The following is a 22,911-nucleotide window of genomic DNA, read 5'->3' on the forward strand; positions in this document are numbered from 1 at the left end:
GAATACAAAAAATAAATAAATTAACTTTTGTAGCTCCTATTCCATACGCCTAATCTTCAACATTACTTGAAATCTTTGTCACTTACAAGTACTCCAACGATCCCAAAGGTTGTAAGTTCAACATCATCGTTGTTGAAAATCCGTAGCTATAACAACGATAAAACAAGAGTTCTCAATCATTGTTATACAGTGTCACAGTATCATTACACAACGTCAAAGTTCAATTGTATCACAACTTCAACAACAATACTATGGTGATATGTATCACTCCCCCTTAGTCAATGCTCCATCTCACATGGAAACCACTCCTCCTTACATAATGATCCGAAAACCATATGTATTTGTAGTGTGAACTACATATTAATTCTCCCCCTTTTTGTCAATAAAATTGGCAAAGGTACAAGAACGGGATCCTAATGAAATTTCCGAAAGAGACATTTCATGACCAAAAGAAAGAAACACATATCATCTTATTTAGATGCAATCATAAAGCCGAAGCTAAATGCATTCATCAATGAGTTTATAAAGATACATGATAACTCCTATAATATTCCACAGCCGCACTCCCCAAAAAGATTTGGAAATTAAGCACAAGTTCAATTAAGAACTCTCCCCCATATAATGTCATTCCCAAAGGAACAACAAGAGCGACCTTAATTTCGAAAGAAAAGAAAGATTTCTTTGGACATAAAAAATCACATACAAGTATGGATTTGAATCCAAAATACTCAATAAATTAACCACAAGAGAACCCATGATTAATTTAATCGAAAATGCTCAACATAAGTGAACTTATGGAGACTCAAAAATATACAATTAGATTAATCATAAGAGAACCCGTAATTAATCTAATCGAAATACACAACCAAACTAATCACAAAAGTAAACAATTTAATTGGTCATGCTCATCATAAGAAAACTTACGGAGCAACAACTAAATAACCAAACAGGATGATTAATTTAGTTGAATATGCTCGACATAAAGTACCTCACGGAACAACAACTAAGCTAATCATAAAAATAATCAACTTGGCCGTTTTAGTGCTCAACATTAGACACTTTACAGAGCCTCACAGTAATACATAATATATGGATCAGGGAAGATCAATACTGCGGAATACACAAGAATTCATTCTATTTTCCATCACTATTCGCATAACGACATTCAATAGACATAATCCTTGCAAACAAAAGATTTTAACCTATCTTCCATAAATAATTGACATAATAGGCTTAAATTTTGTATTTGTCAAAAGTCTATTCATTCTTTTATCAATACATACATATCGACATACGAAAGACTTTACTTTTGACAAGGTATGGGACAATCATAGTTCACGGACGCAAACACGCATATCCCATAACAATATTGCAATATATATAACCATAAAGATTAATACTGCAAAAATCATCTTCCAAACAAATTTAGAATTTAAACCAATAAATCTAAAAACATGAAGATGAAAACGTTGGACATAGCTATGTGTAATCACAATAATGGATATTCCAAAATCTAGTTATTATTCTAACAAAAACAAGTAGATAGAAGATTTACTAGGCAATAAGACTTTTGAAGAATTCTTTATCGTCCCCGAACTCCTCGTCGTCAACAACCATTGGGACCTAAGGTTCATTAAGGTAGGAGTTTATATCAATAAACCTTCTTGGATGATGATGTCGAACCAGGGCCTTCTGAATCTCATGAGTCTTATACACAAAAGCCTTTATTTGTTGAATCTCCTTTCACATCTCCTTCAACTCTTCAAGAATATCAGAAAACTTCTGAGAGTTTGAAGGAACGACTCTTGGCTTCCTCACATTCCTTCTCTTTCTTTTCAAGGTAGGAGATAACGGAGATTTCTCTTTTTCCTTCATGATTGATGGCTTAACAATCATATTAACATCTTTTCCATCAGAAGACATCACGCTTGGAGTATCCATAACGTATGGGTTTGTGAGAGGAAATCACAAATTGAACTCAACAAGTAGTCTTGAGATAAAAAGAGGTTTTGAGGAAGGAAAAAGGAAAGTAGGGTTTCGAAACCTTTAAACAGGTTCGTACACGTCCAACTCACAACCCTATAAAGAGTAGAATTTTCGATAATAACACTCTTTCGTTGATAGACATGGAAGAACAAAAACTAAGAAAAAAAGAGAAAAAAACTTTTCCTAAAGCCTGAGAGGTACAAAATCATTGTCTCTTTTGATCAGGCATGTGAGACAATATTTCCAAAACAACACAATCAAGTTGCGTTGCGGTGAACAACAATTTATCCACCATTTTCCTCTTGAGAGAAATCCACATACCTCTGTCTATCAAAACGACTCGACCATCCTTTGTTCTCCAATGGTCTTGGTTTATTCTTGGAAAGTAACTTCTTAGACGAAGATAAAATCCTAATACCTCAGCGGGCTTCTGAGAAAGTTTAAGCTTATTTGCTAATTGATTTGCTCTTCGTTGAAGTTTGTTGACGTGCCTCAATTGGTGTTTGTACTTGTAGCACTTTAAAAGTTCATGACCCTTTAGAGAACAGTATGAGCACGTCAAACTAGGATAAAAGTCAGGCTTATGAGATGTGCATGCATCTAGACACATGGTGGAACCTGAAACATTACAAACAAAGTTTCCAAGAAATGGGTCAATTTTTTCTTCCAGATTAGTTGGGTTTTCTTCTGAAAGGATATCGAGATTGATGTATGTATTGCTACAGTTATCAAAATCAATATTTTCACTAACAAGCGCAACACTTGATTTCTCGTCTTCATTAGAATCATAGTTTTCAGACATTTCGTCAAGAGTTGCAGCAAGACCTTTGTTCCTGGTGTATTTTCTACGATTTGGCACTCGTTCGAAAAATGACCAAATCCCTTACACTTAAAGCACCGAGGCATATCCTCATCATCAGTTTCATTTGTTTCCCTATTTTTAGGAGGAATACAATTATGAGGTATAACTGATGCTTCAGGCTTATCTCTGGAGAACCGTTTACTTCTCTTCAACATAAGATCCCTAAACTGTCTTGTGATCATCGAGACCGATTTGTCAAGATCTTCATCTGATGAATCTGTCTCAGAGTGATCATCTTCATAGATATACACTTTTTTACTCTTACCAAGTAATTTAGTGTCCTTTTGTGCTTTGAACGCAACATCCTTAGTTTTGGATGAATGTTCGTGATCAAAGATCTTAAGCTTCCCAACCAGCATATTTCTGGAGAGATTATCAAGGTTATTTCCCTCAACGATGGCATGCTTCTTAGAATCGTATCTAGATGGCAACGATATGAGAATTTTCATCACAATGTCCTTTTGAGGAATAATCTTACTCAATGCAAAAGATGCATTAACAATTTCAGACACTATGTGATTAAACTCATCAAATGTATCTTCATCTTCCATACGAAGGTTTTCCCAATCGGAATTAAGGTTTTGAAGCCTAGCTTCCTTTTCACTGGAGTTACCTTCGAATACGGTTTCTAAGATATCCCACGCATATTTAGACCTCGTCCAATTTGACACATGGTGCTGAAGATTTGGGGTAATGGCATGTATGATGGCATTCAAACCTTCAGAATTTTGCTTTGCAGCATTTATCTCGGCAGGGGTGTATTCACCAATATCTTTGGGAACGTTTACATCTCCAACTGCCATAATGGGAGCATTATAGCCATTAACAACATATATCCATGATTGAAAATCACGTGTTTGAAGAAAAACTCGCATAACAATTTTACACCATAAGTAATTAGAGCCATCGAAGACTGGTGGTACGTTAATTGAGATAGCACCTCTGTCCATAGAGTCAGATCGCTACAAACACAGACTAGTAAGGTCTTAAACGTGTTTTCCTGCTATGATACCAATTGAAAAAGTGGGGGGGACAACAACCACACCCGATATTTCGCTTAGCAATCTGTATGGACAAACTCCAATATACTTTCTAGAGAATCAACTAGACAGTCAGACTCAATCTAGAAAAAAAGTATATCAAAGAGTTTATATCTCAATCTCTCGATTTGATATATACTCAAGAAAATAGAAATTTGCGAGTATTTATCAAATACTAGAGAGATAACTTGGATGGTACCAAAGACCAATATCCAAGTGTCAATCAATTTAAATCAACAACCAAAAGGTCGAATATTCTAATTGATTGAACAACGCACAACCTGTGATATTTCAATTATATAACAAAATATAATGCGAAAAAGAAATAACACAAACACCAGAATTTTGTTAACGAGGAAACCACAAATGCAGAAAAATCCCGGGACCTAGTCTAGTTTGAACACACACTATATTAAGCCGCTATAGACACTAGCCTACTCCAAATTAACTTCGGTCTGGACTGTAGTTGAACCCCAATCAATCTCACACTGATCCAAGGTACAGTTATGCTCCTACGTCTCTGATCCCAGCAGGATGCTACGTACTTGATTCCCTTAGCTGATCTCACCCACAACTAAGAGTTGCTACGACCCAAAGTCGAAGACTTTAATAAACAAATCTGTATCACACAGAAAATTCTACGGTAATAGATAAATCCATCTCCCACGAATATACCTACGAGTTTTGTTCCGTCTTTTGATAAATCAAGGTGAACATGAACCAATTGATAAACGAGACTTATATTCCCGAAGAACAACCTAGTATTATCAATCACCTCACGATAATCTTAATCGAAGCAGCTAAAAAGATATTGCGGAATCACAAACGATGAGACGAAGTGTTTGTGATTTCTTTTATATCTTGCCTATTGGAGATATCAATCTCAAGCCAATTATTACAATTATACTCGTACGATAGAAACAACAAGATCAGATCACACATCTACAAGAAAGTAGTATCGGTCTGGCTTCACAATCCCAAAGAAGTCTTTAAGTCGTTAAACTGGTTTGGAAGAAGAAACCAAAGGTTAAAGGAGAATCGACTCTAGCTTAGCACAACTAGTATCACACAGAAGGTGTGGGGATTATGTTTCCCAGTTGCTATAGTTTTTCCTTATATAGTCTTTCAAATCAGGGTTTGGAATCAATGTTAGCTTGGTAACAAAGCATTCAATATTCATCGTTAGATGAAAACCTGATTAGATTCAAGATAATATCTTTCAACCGTTAGATCGAAAAACTAGCTTGTTACACACAAATGAAATGCACGTTTATAGGCTTGTGTAACCGTACACAAACTTGTACATTTGTTGGTTCAACAATAGTCAACCAAATGGTTAGCCATATGATCACTTTCATATCAACCATATTCTTCTTCACCATAACTAGTTCAAGTGACTCAAATGAACTAGTTAGACAGTTGTTCAATTGCAAGGAAATCTTATGTAACTACACGAGACACAATCGAAGCAAAAACGATTTGATTCACTCTAATCGATTCATGAACTATATAGCCACGGTTTGCAATTTGCATTCCTTAGTTTATATAAGAATAAGTTCACAAAAATCGTTTTTAGATATAACCTACTCAAGTTCGCGGACTGGGTTCGCGGACGGAGTTCACAAACTCCAGCAGAATTTCTCGGGTCGAGAACTTCCGCCAGTTCGCGGACTTGGCTCACGCCACCATTCCGGGTCTCTTGATCAACAAAGTTCGCAAACTTCGGTTCAAGGAATAAGGACTTATACGTATATGTTTTTCCACAACAATGCTTATATCCTCCAATAGTTATATTATCTAAAATCTCATTTCAATCATTGAAACATTCTTAGAGGACGTTGATATTCTATAGTTGTTATTCAAAAACTTTTTCGTCAAAGTACGCAATTTTCAAAGTGATTGAAACTTGTCATGACTTTCCTCACTAGGTAAAGATGAACTTGGCTAAATCGAAAGCTTACCAACACATATTTCGAGAAATAGATAGGCGAGATAAACTCGGCTCAAAATAGCAAATGTGTATAATCTAAGTCTATATAGCAAAACTACTTTTGTCTCAAGATAGGAGATAAATAGACTTTTGAGTGATAGATAAGTTTAAGTCTCCACATACCTTTTAGTCGATGAATATCCACCGGTTCCTTGAGTAGTCCTTCGTCTTGTATGATGATTGCCATGGAGTTCTTGATCTCAACTAGACTTTCTATCCTAGTGTGAGACCTTAGCTGTAGTAGACTAGAAATCAAGACTTATAGTTTTGATCACTAACATTGACAAACATGCTTGAGATAGCAACGCATGCGAGTTCGACCGAGCAATGCTCTAACAGGTTGTAAGATGAATATAAAGATAATAATAAAGAAAAGAGGTGATTAAGGAATACTTCGCCGTTATCAAGCGTCAACAGGATTAGAATATTTATCTATCTTTTGTTCGATTCATGTATCACCAACCGTAGAAATAACAACTAGATCAGTGTTATCCCCGAAACTCCTTCAATCACTGGATACAGAAGTTCTCGACTACCAGATTTTATCCAACGAACCACCAAGTAGTATATCACTCAAGGTGTAATCCAATCGAACGCCTTAAGCTTTGTGAATTTAGGTTGATCCCAATAGTTAAACTCTTAGATCAAGGTTTACTTGCTGGTGTTGCTTTTACACACGATTGCTCCACGGAATCCCTGTGTAAGGTCTCGCGATTTCTACTTGTGTAGAGAGTGAATCGACGATTACTTATCTCATAACTTCTACTAGTGATAGAACAATCAATAGACTTATCTAGTATGCATACCAAATCAATTTAAGAATCACTCATAAATCCTAGATATGGTAAAGACAAACGATGATGATAAAAACTCTCAATAGATTTGTATTATTAATAAAACTTCACGCTTAGAACATTGAATTCATCCCTAATCAACAAAGGGTTTAGCTACTCATATTACTAAGAAGATGAATAATGGTGGTTTCCCCCTAAAGGGGTAAACCCTAGGTTTTGATATAGAACTTTTGATATGAGATGATATTCGATATGTGAAAGGCCTAATACCTATTTTTATAGGTTTACATTGCTTGGCCATCAAGTATCTAGTTCGATTCAAGAACCCGACCCGAAAATACGACATAGAGACCCCCAAACGTGACCTTAGGCCTTCTAAGGTATAAATACACGTTTTCCTACTAGTTAGTATGCGTACCAGTATGCGAACTTCAAATTACAGCAGAAATTTTCGGAATTAAAGTATGCGTACCCGTTTGCATACTTTACTGTTTTTGGTATTCGTTAAAAGCTTGTTTTGGCCACAACTTCTTCGTCCGAACTCGGAATGTCCTCATTATTTTTTAATTATTTTAATCTTTCAATTATCTTCAATATGATGATGATAAATCCTTAATTTGAATGAGTTAAGATCGGTCTTTGTCCCTTCTCTTGAATTTGAGCATTTTGCTCCTTTTTGTCGCACTTCTTCCACTTCTATTGGAATTGGGCACTTGGATACTTGGAAACTTCTCTTGTTAGCTATTTTCAGCACCTTGTAGCTCCTTTTTGGAAGATACACCTATTGGAGGCAAATAAGAGAAAACAAGAGTAATAATACGAATACATGCAAGAATAAGAGCTAAAACAAGTATGGAATGGATACTGAAATCATATGAATTATGCACTTATCACACATATTTCGAGAAATATGTAAGTGAGATATACTCAGCTCGAAATCTCAAATGTGAATAGAGAAAACTGTATCGTAACTGTTAGAGCATTGCTCGGTCAAACTCGCATGCGTTGCTATCTCAAGCATGTTTGTCAATGTTAGTGATCAAAATTATAAGTCTTGATTTCCAGCCTATTTGTAGATGTCTCAGACTAGGACATAAATAGTATAGTTGAGCTTAAATCTCTCGACTTTCATCTCTTAAAGACGAAGAACTACTAAGGGGAGCTTGTGGAACTTCTTCGACAAAAGGTATGTGGAGACTTGAACTTATCTATCACTTGGAAAGTCTATTTCTAATATCTCCTATATTGAGACATAAGTCGTGTTACGATGTAGTTTTCTCTATACACATTTGAGATTTCGAGTTGAGTATATCTCGCTTACATATTTCTCGAAATATGTGTTGGTAAGCTTTCGCTTCGACCAAGTTCATCTTATATCATGAGGAAATTACCGAGTAACATCTTACATGGTTTGTGTGATACAATCATTTGGTGTAAGTCTTGGAAGGTTTCAATAATGATTATTTCAAAATCTTGAAAATTGCTTTGATGTTAATAGTGTGTGAAAACGGCTATTAACATTATAGAAGAATGTTTCAATGATTGAAACAATGAGTTGATGATGTAACCATCTTTGGATATAAGCATATATAGTGTGTTCGCACATGAGTGTATAAGTCCATAAACCGGAAGCCAAGAGTGTGCATATGTGTGTATATGGAATTGGTGAAGGAGACATGTTAAGTATGCGTACCCATATGCATACCGGCGGAAGTTCTAGAATCGAGAATTTCTGCTGAGTTTGGTTTTGGCAAAACTCTTAACTAGTCACCTTAAGTATGCGTACCCGTACGTATACTGGCGGAAGTTTTTGAACCGAAAATTTCAGCTGAGTTTGGAAACTTTACAAACTCAAATCTGGTTGCTTAAGTACGCATACCTGTACGTATACTCAAGCTGGTTACTTTGTCAAATCGGTCAAGTCCATGAACTTAAATATTTAAATCATAAGGAATGCAATCTTTGCAAACCGTGGCTATAATGTTCATGATTGATTCAAGTGAATCAAACCGATTTGATTTCATTTGTGTTTTCTAAACAATTGAACAACTCTTTAACTAGTTTCATTTGAGTCATTTGAACTAGTTATGATTGAGATGAATAAGGTTGATATGAGAGTAATCATATGGATAATCTTGGTTAACTATTTGTGAACCAACATGGTTTACACGTTTAGGTACGGCTACATAAACCTAAATGAGGGTACATTTTATTTGTGTATAACAAGCTAAGTTCGATCTAACGGTTGAAAGATATTAGCTTGGTTGAATCAGGTTTTTCATCTAACGGTGGATATTGAAAGCTTTGTTACCAAGGTAACTTGGATTGCAAACCCTGATTTGAAAACTATATAAAGGAGAACTCTAACAACTTGGAAACCTAATCCCCACACCTCATGTGTGTTACTAGATGCATAACTAGAGTCGATTCTCCTTTAACCTTAGGTTTCTTCTAGAGACCCCTGTAGGTTAACGACTTGAAGACTTCATGGGGATTGTGAATCCAGACCCAACTATTATCTTTGTAGTTGCGTGATATGATCTTGTTGTTTCTATCGTGTTGAGTTAAATTGAAATAATTGGCTCGAGATTTTATATCTCCGATAGGCAAGATAGAAAAGTAATCACAAACAAACTTCGTCTCATCGTTTGTGATTCCACAATAACTTGTTTCGCTAGTCGATTAAGTTTATTGTGAGGTGATTGATAATACTAGGTTGTTCTCTGGGAATATAAGTTTGGTTTATCGATTGGTTCATGTTCACCTTGATTTATCAAAAGACGGAACAAAAACTCTTGAGTATTTATGTGGGAGACAGATTTATTCAATCCTTTAGATTTTTCTGTATGAGACAGATTTGTCTATCAAGTCTTCGACTTTGGGTCGTAGCAACTCTTAGTTGTGGGTGAGATCAGCTAAGGGAATCAAGTGCGTAGTATCCTGCTGGGATCAGAGACGTAAGGAGCACAACTGTACCTTGGATCAGTGTGAGATTGATTGGGGTTCGACTACAGTCCAGACCGAAGTTAGTTTGTAGTAGGCTAGTGTATGTAGCGGCTTAATATAGTGTGTGTTCAATCTGTATTAGGTCCCGGGGGTTTTTTGCATTTGCGATTTCCTCGTTAACAAAATTCTGGTGTATGTGTTATTTCTTTGACGCATTATATTTTGTTATATAATTGAAATATCACAGGTTGTGCGTTAAGATCAATCAATTAGAATGTCCAACCTTTGGTTGTTGATTTACATTGATTGAGACTTGAACATTGGTCTTTGGTACCGTTCAAGTAATTCCTCTTATATTCAATCAGGCTCGCATATTTCTATTTGCTGATTGCGGATTGAATTAAGAGTTAGATATGTTAAACTCTTTGATATACTTTAATCTAGATTGATTCTGACTGTCTAGTTGATTCTCTAGAAAGTGTATTGGAGTAAGTCCTCTCATATTGCCAAACGAATTGTTGGCTGTGGTTGTTAGACCCCCGCATTTTCAATTGGTATCAGAGCAGGAAAACACATTAAAGACCTTATATTTCTGTGTTTGTAGCAATCTGATGATGAAAATATTGTCTTTAAAAACATTTCACCATAAATGGATAAACTCAACATCGAGTGTGCTCTAGAAACCGTCGAAAAGGTTGAGAATCCTGATTTAAAAAAACTTATCAAGTTCTTGCGTCTCGAAAAATTTTGATGGATGAAAGAAATTGATAATCCTCGTTGAGAAGGTTATATCAAAAAACCTATTGCTCAAGATTGCTCTGAAGAGGTTGTTAGATAAACAAATCCAGATCAATTCTGATCTTGCTGCAGAAATTGCAAATCTTAAGGATTTGAAGTCCGTAAAAACTTTTTCAAAGGAATTGAATAACAACCCTAATTCGTCCTTGAAGAATTGTCGCTTGTTAGGTGATAAACAAGGTTTAGGCTTTGTGAAATATGACAGCGCTCATAACTCTTCGAACAAGGTTAATGATGTTGGTACATGTTTGTTTTGTGGTTCTCACAATCACTTTCAACATGTGTGCTTGTCCTTCAAGAGAAGACTAAAGGTTTTTAGTGATTTTCATAAAAAAACTACTCAACTTGTATCATCTCTTAAAATATCTTCAATACTAACAAGAAAGTCCAGAATGGCTAGTAGTGCTAGTATGAGAGATTTTGCTTTAAAGTCAACATCACCCTTTCATGGTTCCTTGATAGTGGATGTAGCAGGCACATGACTGGTGATCTCTCATGGTTCATCAACTCAAGCGATTTTGATGGTGGACCCGTAACTTTTGGAGATGGAAGATGCTGCTACATAAGCAAGAAAGGGACAATCAAATTACCTGGCGTTCCTGAAATTCATGATGTCCTATACGTTAAAGGTATGACTTCTAATCTCCTTTCTATAAGTCAAATCTGTGACAAGGGCCATAAGGTTGTCTTCAATGATAAAGGATATGACATTGTCGACAAATCTGGAAAAGTGATTTTTCAAGGATCACGTGGCAAAAATAAATGTTATCTTTTTGATACTCAGTTCAGTAATGTTGCGATTTTACTAAGGTTGAATCTACACACCTTTGGCATGAACGTTTTGGTCACATCAATTATCGTCTTCTAACTGAGATCATTAATAAAGAACTTGTTAGAGGCGCTCCCAAAATTAGTGCTAAGGTTGAAGGTGTATGTGGTGCCTATCAAAAGGGTAAACAAACGAAAGTTCCACACAAATCATCCCGGAATATTCTCACCAAAGCTCCACTTGATTTAATTCATTTGGATCTTTTTGGCCCAATTTAATAATCTACAGTGGCTGGAAAGAAGTATGCTTTGGTTATGGTAGATGATTACATTAGATTCACCTTGGTGGCATTCTTGGCTCACAAGAATGAAACTCTCAGTGAGTTCAAGATTATTGTTAATAGAATCCAGAATGAGCAAGTTCGCAAACTAAAGAAAATTAGAAGCGATCGTGGAACAAAATTCAAAGACACCAAAGTATTTGAATACTGTGACTCTCTAGGAATTATTCAACAATAATCACCACCAATCACCCCACAAGCAAATGGAGTTGCAAAAAGGAAAAATAGAAATATTCAGGAAATGTCCAGGGTGATGCTCCATAACAAAAAACCTACCATTAAGGTTTTGGAGTGAGGCTATTTTTACAGCTTGTTATTTGATCAATCGTGTTTACTTAGGGTCAAAGACCTTAAACACTCCCTATGAGTTGTGGTATGGTAGGAAACCCAACTTACACTATCTCAGAGTGTTCGGCAGTAAGTGCTATATTCTAAAGGATCGAGAACAGAAAGGGAAGTTTGATTCAAAAAGCGATGGGGGTATTTTTCTCGGATATGCATCTGACAGTCGTGGTTTCCGAGTGTTTAATCTCAGAACCCAGGTCATGATGGAATCTGCTAATGTTATCATTGATGATCTAAGTAACATTCATCATGATGACTCTCCTATTGAATTGCCTCCAACTGAGACAATTGAGAATGTCAAAGAAACGTCAGAATCATAAGAAGTTGTTCCAATGGTTGCTGATCCTGATGTCTCTAGTGATGAGGATAAAAATTCCAGTCAGGTTGTTCCTCTTGAATAAGAGCGTGTCTCTACTCGACACCTTTGGGTTCAAAGGAATCATGATACTAACAATATTATTGGTGGTGAGGACTCTACTGCTAAGACGAGAGGTCGACTTTAAAATATTTGCAATTTTGGTTGTTATCTATCGCAAGTGGAGCCTAGGAACATTACTGAAGCTCTTAGTGATCCCTTTTGGGTGAACGCAATGCATGAAGAGTTAAATCAATTTGAAAGACAAGACGTATGGAAACTCGTACCTTGTCCCCCCCAATATAAATATTGTTGGTACCAAATGGATATTTAAGAACAAGTCTGATGAATTTGGAACCATTGTCAGAAACAAATCTAGACTTGTCGCTCAGGGTTATTCACAGATTGAAGGAATCTACTTTGAAAAAACCTTTGCTCCCGTGGCACGCCTTGAGTCCATTCAGTTGTTATTAACCCATGCTTGTTTTCTTAAGGTTAAGTTATTTCAGATGGACATTAAATCCGCCTTCCTAAATGGAAATTTAAAGGAAGAAGTCTATGTCGCTCAACCTAAAGGTTTTGAAAACCCTGAGTTCCCTGATCATGTTCTTAAACTCAATAAGGCATTATACGTGATAAAACAAGCACCTCGTGCCTGATTTGAAAAACTAACTACTTCTCTTCTTAGGAAAGGTTTTTCAAGAGGTGGAGCTGATAAAACTTTGTTTACCAAGTGGAGTGGAAAAGATGTTTTTATTGCTCAAGGTTATGTAGATGATATCATCTATGGATCAACATCGGAGAAACTTGCAAATGAGTTTCAAGTGTCTCTTGGTAAGGAGTTTGAGATGAGCAATGTTGGTGAATTAAAATTCTTTTTGGGTTTACAAATTCAACAAAACAAAGATGGAATTTACTTATCTCAAGGAAAATATGCAAAAAATCTAGTTTCAAGATTTGGTCTTGATAAGTCAACTCCAATACTCACTCATATGCCTACCACGGGTAAACTACATAGAGATGAGAAAGGTGTAAATGTGGATCAAAAACTTTATCGATCTATTATTGGAAGTCTTTTGTATCTCACTGCTACGAGACCTGATATTGCTTTCAGTGTTGGTTGTTGTGCTAGATTTCAGGCAAATCCAAAGGAATCTCATCTTGCTGCGACAAAGAGGATCATACGTTACATCAGTCACACTGCCGGGTATGGTCTTTCTTACACTTTTGATACTAACACTGATCTTACTGCCTATTCAGATGCCGATTGGGCAAGATGTGTGGAAGACAGAAAGAGTACACCAGGAGGATTCTACTGTGTAAGAATGAATCTTGTAGCTTGGCATAGCAAGAAATAAAATTCACAATATCTTTCAACATGTGAAGCAGAATACATTACTGCTGGGTCATGTTGTACTCAACTTCTATGGAAGAAACAAATGCTTGCTGATTATGGAATTGATTCTGGAATAATGAAGATCTTTTGTGATAACTCAAGTGCGATTCACATCACTGAGAATCATGTTGAGCACTCAAGAACTAAGCACATAGACATCAGGTACCATTTTATTCGACATATTTATGAAGATAGTATCATCACTATGGAATTTGTGCCTTATGAACAACAATTGGATAATATTCTCACCAAACCATTAGACACTGCCACATTTCAGCACTTGCGGCAGTATATTGGTGTTGTTCTAGTTCATTAGTTCCTCATAACTCTTGCCCCTGCTTTTATCTCGATCCTTTGGGCAATTGAGTTTGGAACTCCAGAATAGTGTTAAGTTGTTTGCATTTGCTTATAGTAGATTTATTTATGTTCCTTACCTTAGTGTTTGTAAGAAATCCTTCTTTTCTTGTGAAAGTAAGGTCGCCTTTGTTGTTCCTTCGGGGATGACATTTTACGGGGGAGAGTTCATTTTGAACTTGTGCTTAATTGCCAAATCTTTGTGGGGAGTGCGGCTGTGGAATTTTCAGGGTTTATCTTGTATCTTCATTAACTCCTTGATGAATGCATTTAGCTTCGTCTTTACAATTGCATCTAAATTTATTGGTATGTTAATACACCTTTTGGTCATGATGTATCTCCGTAGAAATTTCATTAAGATCCCACTAATTTTCGTACCTTTGCCAATATTGTTAACAAAAAGGGGGAGAATTAATGTGTAGTTCACACTACAAATACATATGGTTTAGGAATCATTATGTAAGGGGTAGTGATGCATATCACCATAATGTTATTGTTAAAATTGTAATACAATTGTGTTAGAGCATTGCTCGGTCTATCTCAAGCATGTTTGTCAATGTTAGTGATCAAAAATATAAGTATTGATTTCTAGTCTACTATAGCTAAGTCCCGGACTAGGATAGAAAGTGTAGTTGAGCTCAAGAACTCCCTGGCAATCATCATACAAGACGAAGAACTACTCAAGGAACTGGTGGAACTTCATCGACTAAAAGGTATGTGGAGACTTGAACTTATATATCACTCAAAAGTCTATCTACTCTATCTCCTATTTTGAGACAAAAGTCGTTTTGCTATATAGACTTTGATTATACACATTTGCTATTCCGAGCCGAGTTTATCTCGCATATCTATTTCTCGAAATATATGTTGGTAAGCTTTTTCTTTGGAAAAGTTCATCTTTACCTAGTGACGAAAGTCATTTTATGTTTCAATCACTTTGAAAATTGCTTATTTTGACGAAAAATAGTTTGTGAATAACAACTATATAATAACGTCCTCTAAGAATGTTTCAATGACTGAAATGAGAGTTTAGATTACATAACCAATGATGGATATAAGCATTGTGTGGTAACACATATATGTATAAGTTCTTTTTCCTTGAATCGAAGTTTGCGAACTTTGTTGATCAAGAGAACCGGAACAAGAGCTGTGAACTCCGTCGGCGAACTGACGGAAGTTCCCGACCCGAGAAAATCTGCTGGAGTTTGAGAACTCCTTCCGGGAACTAAGTCTGTGAACTTAAGTAGGTTATATCTAAAGACGATTGTTTGTGAACTTATGTTTATATTAACTAAGGAATGCAAAATGCAAACCGTGGCTATAAAGTTCATGAACCGATTCGAGTGAATCAAATCGTTTTTGCTTCGACTGTGTCTTGTGTAGTTACATAATATTTCCATGCAATTAAGCAACTCTCTAACTAGTTCATTTGAGTCATTTGAACTAGTTATGGTGAAGAAGAATACGGTTGATATGAAAGTGCTCATATGGCTAACCATTTGGTTAACTATTGTTGAAACAACAAATGTACATGTTTGGGTACGGTTACACAAACCTAAAATCGTGCATTTCATTTGTGTGTAACAAGCTAAGTTTTCGATCCAACGGTTGAAAGTTATTAGCTTGAATCTAATCAGGTTTTCATCTAACGGTGAATATTGAATGCTTTGTTACCAAGCTAACATTGACTGCAAACCCTGATTTGAAAGGCTATATAAGGGAGAACTCTAGCAACTGGGAAACCTAATCCCCACACCTTCAGTGTGATACTAGTTGTATTAGCTAGAGTCGATTATCCTTTAACGTTAGGTTTCTTCTTAAGAACCAGGTTAACGACTTAAAGACTTCATTGGGATTGTGAAGCCAGACCGAAACTACTTTCTTGTAGTTGTGTGATCTGATCTTGCATATTCTATCGTTTTGAGTACGATCATAACGATTGGCTTGAGATTAATATCTCCGACAGGCAAGATATAAAATTAGTCACAAACATCTTCGTATCATCGTTTGTGATTCCACAATATCTTCTTTCGCCGCGTCGATTAAGATTATTGTGAGGTGATTGATAATACTAGGCTGTTCTTCGGGAATATAACTTTGGTTTATCAATTGGTTCCTGTTCACCTTGATTTATCAAAAGACGGAACGAAAAGCTCGTAGGTATTTCTATGGGAGACAGATTTATCTATTACCATAGACTTTTCAGTGTGATACATATTTGTTTATTAAAATCTTCGACTTTGGGTCGTAGCAACTCTTAGTTGTGGACTAAGGGAATCAAGTGCGTAGTATCCTGCTGGGATCAGAGACGTAGGAGCATAACTGTACCTTGGACCAGTGTGAGATTGATTGGGGTTCAACTACAGTCCAGACCGAAGTTAGTTTGTAGTAGGCTAGTGTCTGTAGCGGCTTAATACAGTGTGTGTTCAATCTAGACTAGGTCCAGGGTTTTTCTGCCTTTGCGGTTTCCTCGTTAACAAAATTCTGGTGTCTGTGTTATTTCTATTCCGCATTATATTTTGTTATATAATTGAAATATCACAGGTTGTGCGTTAGAATCAATCAATTGGAAATCCGACCTTTGGTTGTTGATTGGAATTGATTGATACTTGAACAATTGTCTTTGGTACCATTCAAGTGATTTCTCTTGTATTCAATTAGACTCGCAGATTTCTATTTGCTTGAGTAAGAATTGAATCGAGAAAGAGAGATATAACTCTTTGATATACTTCATTAAGATTGAGTCTAGTTGATTCTCTTGAAAGTATAGTTGAGTTAGTCTATACATATTGTTAATCGAAATGTTGGGTGTGGTTGTTATACCCCCACTTTTTAAAATTGAACTTTGATGTTGTGTAATAATACTATGACATTGTATAACAATGATTTAGAGCATTTTTCTTTCTCATTGTTATAGCTACGGATCTTCAACAATTGTGATGCAGAACTTACAACCTTTAGGATCATGGAGTACTTGGAAGTGACGAAGATTGAGAGCCGCGTTGAAGATTCCAAGGAGATCAAGCATGTGGATAAGAAGCTCATTTTTTTTAATCTTTTTTTGTAATCCATATGTATTGATAGTTTTGTCACCAAAATTGACAAAGGGGGAGACTGTTAGAGCATTGCTCGGTCAAACTCGCATGCGTTGCTATCTCAAGCATGTTTGTCAATGTTAGTGATCAAAACTATAAGTCTTGATTTCTAGCCTATTGGTAGATGTCTCAGACTAGGACATAGATAGTGTATTTGAGCTTAAATCTCTTGACATTCATCTCTTGAAGACGAAGAACTACTAAGGGGAGATTGTGGAACTTCTTCGACAAAAGGTATGTGGAGACTTGAACTTATCTATCACTTGGAAAGTCTATTTCTACTATCTCCTATATTGAGACATAAGTCGTGTTACGATATAGTTTTCTCTATACACATTTGAGATTTCGAGCTGAGTATATCTCGCTTACATATTTCTCTAAATATGTGTTGGTAAGCTTTCGCTTCGACCAAGTTCATCTTATATCATGAGGAAATTACCGAGTAACATCTTACATGGTTTGTGTGATACAATCATTTGGTGTAAGTCTTGGAAGGTTTCAATAATGATTATTTCAAAATCTTGAAAATTGCTTTGATGTTAATAGTGTGTGAAAACGGCTATTAACATTATAGAAGAATGTTTCAATGATTGAAATAAAGAGTTGACGATGTAACCATCTTTGGATATAAGCATATATAGTGTGTTCGCACATTAGTGTATAAGCCCATAAACCGGAATCCAAGAGTGTGCATATGTGTGTATACGGAATTGGTGAAGGAGACAGGTTAAGTATGCGTACCCGTACGCATACCGGCGGAATTTCTCGAACCGAGAATTTCTGCTGAGTTTGGTTTTGGCAAAACTCTTAACTAGTCACCTTAAGTATGCGTACCCGTACGCATACTGGCGGAATTTTTTGAACCGAAAATTTCAGCTGAGTTTGGAAACTTTACAAACTAAAATCCGGTTGCTTAAGTACGCATACTTAAGCTGGTTACTTTGTCAAATCGGTCAAGTCCATGAACTTAAACATTTAAATCATAAGGAATGCAATCTTTGCAAACCGTGGCTATAATGTTCATGATTGATTCAAGTTAATCAAACCGATTTGATTTCAATTGTGTTTTCTAAACAATTGAACAACTCTTTAACTAATTTCATTTGAGTCATTTGAACTAGTTATGATTGAGATGAATAAGGTTGATATCACAGTAATCATATGGCTAACCTTGGTTAACTATTTGTGAACCAACATGGTGTACATGTTTAGGTACGGCTACATAAACCTAAATAAGGGTACATTTCATTTGAATGTAACAAGCTAAGTTCGATCTAACGATTGAAAGAGATTAGCTTGGTTGAATCAGGTTTTTCATCTAACGGTGAATATTGAATGTTTTGTTACCAAGATAACTTTAATTGCAAACCCTGATTTGAAAACTATATAAAGGAGAACTTTCGCAACTAGGAAACCTAATCCCCACACCTCCTGTGTGTTACTGGTTGCATAACTATAGTCGATTCTCCTTTAACCTTAGGTTTCTTCTCGAGACCCTGTAGGTTAACGACTTGAAGACTTCATTGGGATTATGAAGCCAGACCCAACTATTATCTTTGTAGTTGCGTGATCTGATCTTGTTGTTTCTATCGTGTTGAGTGCAATTGAAATAATTGTCTCGAGATTTTATATCTCCAATAGGCAAGATAGAAAAGTAATCACAAACAAACTTCGCCTCATCGTTTGTGATTCCACAATAACTTGTTTCGCTAGTCGATTAAGTTTATTGTGAGGTGATTGATAATACTAGGTTGTTCTTTGGGAATATAAGTCTGGTTTATCAATTGGTTCCTGTTCACCTTGATTTATCAAAAGACGGAACAAAAACTCTTGGGTATTTCTATGGGAGACAAATTTATTCAATCCTATAGACTTTTCTGTGTGAGACAGATTTCTCTATCAAGTCTTCGACTTTGGCTCGTAGCAACTCTTAGTTGTGGGTGAGATCAGCTAACAGAATCAAGTGCGTAGTATCTTGCTGGGATCAGAGACGTGAGGAGCGCAACTGTACCTTGAATCAGTGTGAGATTGATTAGGGTTCAACTACAGTCCATTCCGAAGTTAATTGGTAGTTGGCTAGTGTCTGTAGCGGCTTAATACAGTGTGGTGTTCAATCTGGACTAGGTCCCGGGGTTTTTCTGCATTTGCGGTTTCCTCGTTAACAAAATTACGGTGTCTGTGTTATTTCTTTTCCGCATTCTATTTTGGTATATAGTTGAAATATCACAGGTTGTGCGTTAAGATCAATCAATTAGAATATCCAACCTTTGGTTGTTGATTTACATTGATTGACACTGAACATTGGTCTTTGGTACCGATCAAGTAATTCCTCTTATATTCAATCAGGCTCGCAGATTTCTATTTGCTGATTGCGGATTGAATTAAGAGTTAAGAGATATTAAACTCTTTGATATACTTTAATCTAGATTGAGTCTGACTGTCTAGTTGATTCTCTAGAAAGTGTATTGGAGTAAGTCCTCCAAGATTGCCAAACGAATTGTTGGGTGTGGTTGGTAGCCCCTCGCATTTTCAGTAACACGACTTATGTCTCAATATAGGAGATAGTAGAAATAGACTTTCCAAGTGATAGATGAGTTCAGTCTCCACATACCTTTTGTCGAAGAAGTTCCACAAGCTCTCCTTAGTAGTTCTTCGTCTTCAAGAGATGAACGCCGAGAGATCTAAGCTCAACTACACTATCTATATCCTAGTCAGAGACATCTATAAATAGGCTAGAAATCAGGACTTATAGTTTTGATCACTAACATTGACAAACATGCTTGAGATAGCAACGCACACGAGTTCGACCGAGCAATGCTCTAACACCTACAACATAAATCCAAATGAGGTTGTCATAATTGTCTCCTACGCACTTGTATCTGCTAAAGATAGTCAATTTTTGTTTGACTTGGTGCAATTACATCGCTAATAGTGAGTCCAAAATGTACCGAATCGATTTGGGTGTGAATACATCTTATGCTCTTAATAGGAGTTTGAAAAGGTGAGGTACTAAGTACACCACTAACCTTTTCGTTCGACAATCTATATGGACAAAACCAAATACAACTGCAATTAGACCAACTTTATGATCCTTAACAATATATATGTAGAGTTTATATCTCTATCTCTTCTCAAAACCTATTTAAGAGGAACACGTCAATAAAATTACATTGGCATATTGGTTGATTTTGATAGATTTAGTTAGTTTTATGTTTGATTATTAAGAGATAAATAATTTTAGTGAGGCGTTAGTTGAATATGCCTTAATGTTAAAAGAATTATGTCTAGAATTAGGCATTAATCTTGAGAGTACCTTAGTAATTTTACCTATTTTAGACATCACTTGTCCTTATTTATTGGATACGTAAAGAAATAATTAGGTGTCAAACTATCCGATTCTAAAAAGTGGGGACATCTTACTATTTTCTAATTTTCTAATTGGGATGGGTATTTCTCATGGATATCATTTAATGTTATCCTATGCTATGTTTATGTGATATATACCATTCTCTCCGTCTAAGTTATATAGGCGGAGAAACCAAATCTCTTAGATTAAATTTTTCTTATGGGTCTCATAATTATTCATCTTTTTTTTTTCATCTTTTTTTCTCTTGTTTTATCCTTTACTTTTAATGAAGACTAGAAATGTTAAAATAGTTTTAGTATAATTATTACTATCATAAATAAGGACAAATTTAGAGAAAGTCATCTAAGAATTAGAATCATGCCTATATAAATAGACAACCAAAAATTAATACTCCGTTTATATAACTTGGACGGAGGGAGTATATTGCAACATTGGTCCGAATTTCTTATTATAAAGCATTTTTTCTCCACAAACGTTTACCATTTACGTTTCCTTGCATAAAAAAATACACTACTTAGATGTCGCACAAATACTGATCCATAACTATTCAACCGAGACCCGTTGGGCCAAAGGGGTTCACCCGAGATCCAGGACTTGGATCTAGTCCACTGGGCAGCAGGTTCGGGGTTTTTCGAAGTAAAAAAAGAACTTGACTGTAAAAGTAAACAAGACCAAGTGACTAACAGAGGATAGAGTGATAGACTACCCAAGCCAGAAGGGACAAACAAATATCAAAATATCTAAGGATGAGATTCATCGGCTAAGCCAGCCATGAAAATATATTGAAGCAAACAAAAACGAACATGTTATCTACACATAAGCGAGTGCAAAGATAAATCAGATTCTCTCCCTAAATTTAATGTCAGAATCCATGGCCATACCCAACAGCTCCCTTCTCTTCTCTTCCAACAAACACACTCCTCTCACCTTTACAAACCCAAGCAAGTATCTTCAATTTTGTCAATCTTCTCTTGTGTTCACTTCTCATTCTCTAAAACATAAGAAAGACTCGTCAATACTAGCTTCAGCCTCAAGTTCATTTCCAGTCATAAATGTGGACTACTTAGAGAGTGAATTTAGTGGCCATGGAGTGAGTTTTGCAGAAATTGGTGAAAGTTGTGTGGTCAGAATGCGAATGGAAAATGGAAGTTTAACGACGCTAATGCTACCGAGCGGCTTGATAACATCATATAAAGCTCGTATGTGGCACGGTGGCACAGTTGAGTTACTACATACAAATGTTGCTGATGGAGGCGATGGTAATGCTGTTATTCAAGGAGGTGTGTCATTGGGTTTGATGTTAGGAATTGAAGATGGGATGAATAAATGGTCTCCGAAAACATGGGTGCTTCACGACGTAAAAGGGAGTCCTCAGGAATTCATTCAGGCATGTTTATTACCCTATCCTCAATTATCTTTTCAACTCACAAATTTATATCACAAACACAAAAAAGAATAATGATTGAACCTTTAACTGCAGGTAGAACTAATGAGTAGTGATTCGGAAAAGACAGTTGAAATCAAATACACGGTGACTCTCCACCCGGATAACCTAACATCAGAAATTGCAGTCACTAACTCAACTTCTTCATCTATCCAATTGATAGGTTCATTTCTGAGCCACTTAACTGTGAGTAGTCCTGATGCAACTTATGCTATTGGTCTAGAAGGTTCAAATTACTTGAACAAACCACCGGTAGAGACACATTTCAGCATTATTCCTCCAGATTTTAAAGATAAACAAACAGGACAAGGGCAATCATGGGTCAAAACAGTATTTCCTGGACTTCTGCCTAACTGGGGCAGCAACGGTAATGCGGATGCAAAATGTGTAGTCAAGGAAGATGAAGAAATTGAGTTGGTAGAGGATGATAACTATGCACAGCTGACTGACAAAATGAGCAGGATCTATACCTATGCACCTACAAGGTTTTCATTCAATGACAGGGTAATTAGCTCTTTCGCACCTTTCTTCTAACCATCAACAGATTAGATAATCAGAATCATGTAAAGTTTTTATTTCTTGTTCTATGACAAACAGGGTAGAAGAAACTCGGTTGGAATCGGAAGAGATGGGTTCGAAGAACTGTACATTTTTAGTCCTGGCTCGACCAAAGATTTTTATGGGAAATATTCTTTTGTGTGTACAGGTCCATCAGCAATGTTAAAACCAATAAACATAAGTCCGGAAGATATCTGGAGAGGTGGACAGTTTATATACAATCCAAATATGTAAACCATGCCGAGAAAGCTCATATCTGTTTTCCTGACTTACAGTAATCAAGGAAGTACCAATGCAGATGTTAAGCATTGTTTTGCTTCACTTTCAAATTTGGGTTTACGCATTTCTGATGGTCAAACAGAACATTAACTAGCAAACACAAAGAGTTGAAAATGTACAGACTATTTTTTTAACAACAAAATACTTTACTCATTGAGCAAATAATATCCTACATTTAAGTTGTTACATCTTA

The 22,911-nt window shown here is 36.1% G+C and overlaps 1 protein-coding gene across 1 annotated transcript; it reads left to right on the forward strand.

Annotated features, from left to right (window-relative positions):
* The first annotated feature begins 21,260 nt into the window (after window positions 1–21,260).
* LOC113310232 (protein NDH-DEPENDENT CYCLIC ELECTRON FLOW 5-like) lies at window positions 21,261–22,768 on the forward strand. Its single transcript, XM_026558830.1, has 3 exons — window positions 21,261–21,824; window positions 21,918–22,385; window positions 22,479–22,768. The coding sequence occupies exons 1-3, from the start codon at window positions 21,297–21,299 to the stop codon at window positions 22,671–22,673; spliced, it is 1,191 nt and encodes a 396-aa protein (XP_026414615.1). The 5' UTR covers window positions 21,261–21,296; the 3' UTR covers window positions 22,674–22,768.
* Window positions 22,769–22,911: the final 143 nt, after the last annotated feature.

This window comes from Papaver somniferum, chromosome 9 (assembly GCF_003573695.1).
Source record: "Papaver somniferum cultivar HN1 chromosome 9, ASM357369v1, whole genome shotgun sequence".
In the NCBI taxonomy this organism is placed as follows: domain Eukaryota; kingdom Viridiplantae; phylum Streptophyta; class Magnoliopsida; order Ranunculales; family Papaveraceae; genus Papaver; species Papaver somniferum.

Bases quoted from the DNA above. Each gene is read 5' to 3' on its own strand.
- LOC113310232 (XM_026558830.1), top strand. From the start codon at position 21,297: ATGTCAGAATCCATGGCCATACCCAACAGCTCCCTTCTCTTCTCTTCC. The intron at 21,825-21,917 runs GCATGTTTATTA...CTTTAACTGCAG, and splicing joins GTCCTCAGGAATTCATTCAG to GTAGAACTAATGAGTAGTGA. The intron at 22,386-22,478 runs GTAATTAGCTCT...TATGACAAACAG, and splicing joins GGTTTTCATTCAATGACAGG to GGTAGAAGAAACTCGGTTGG.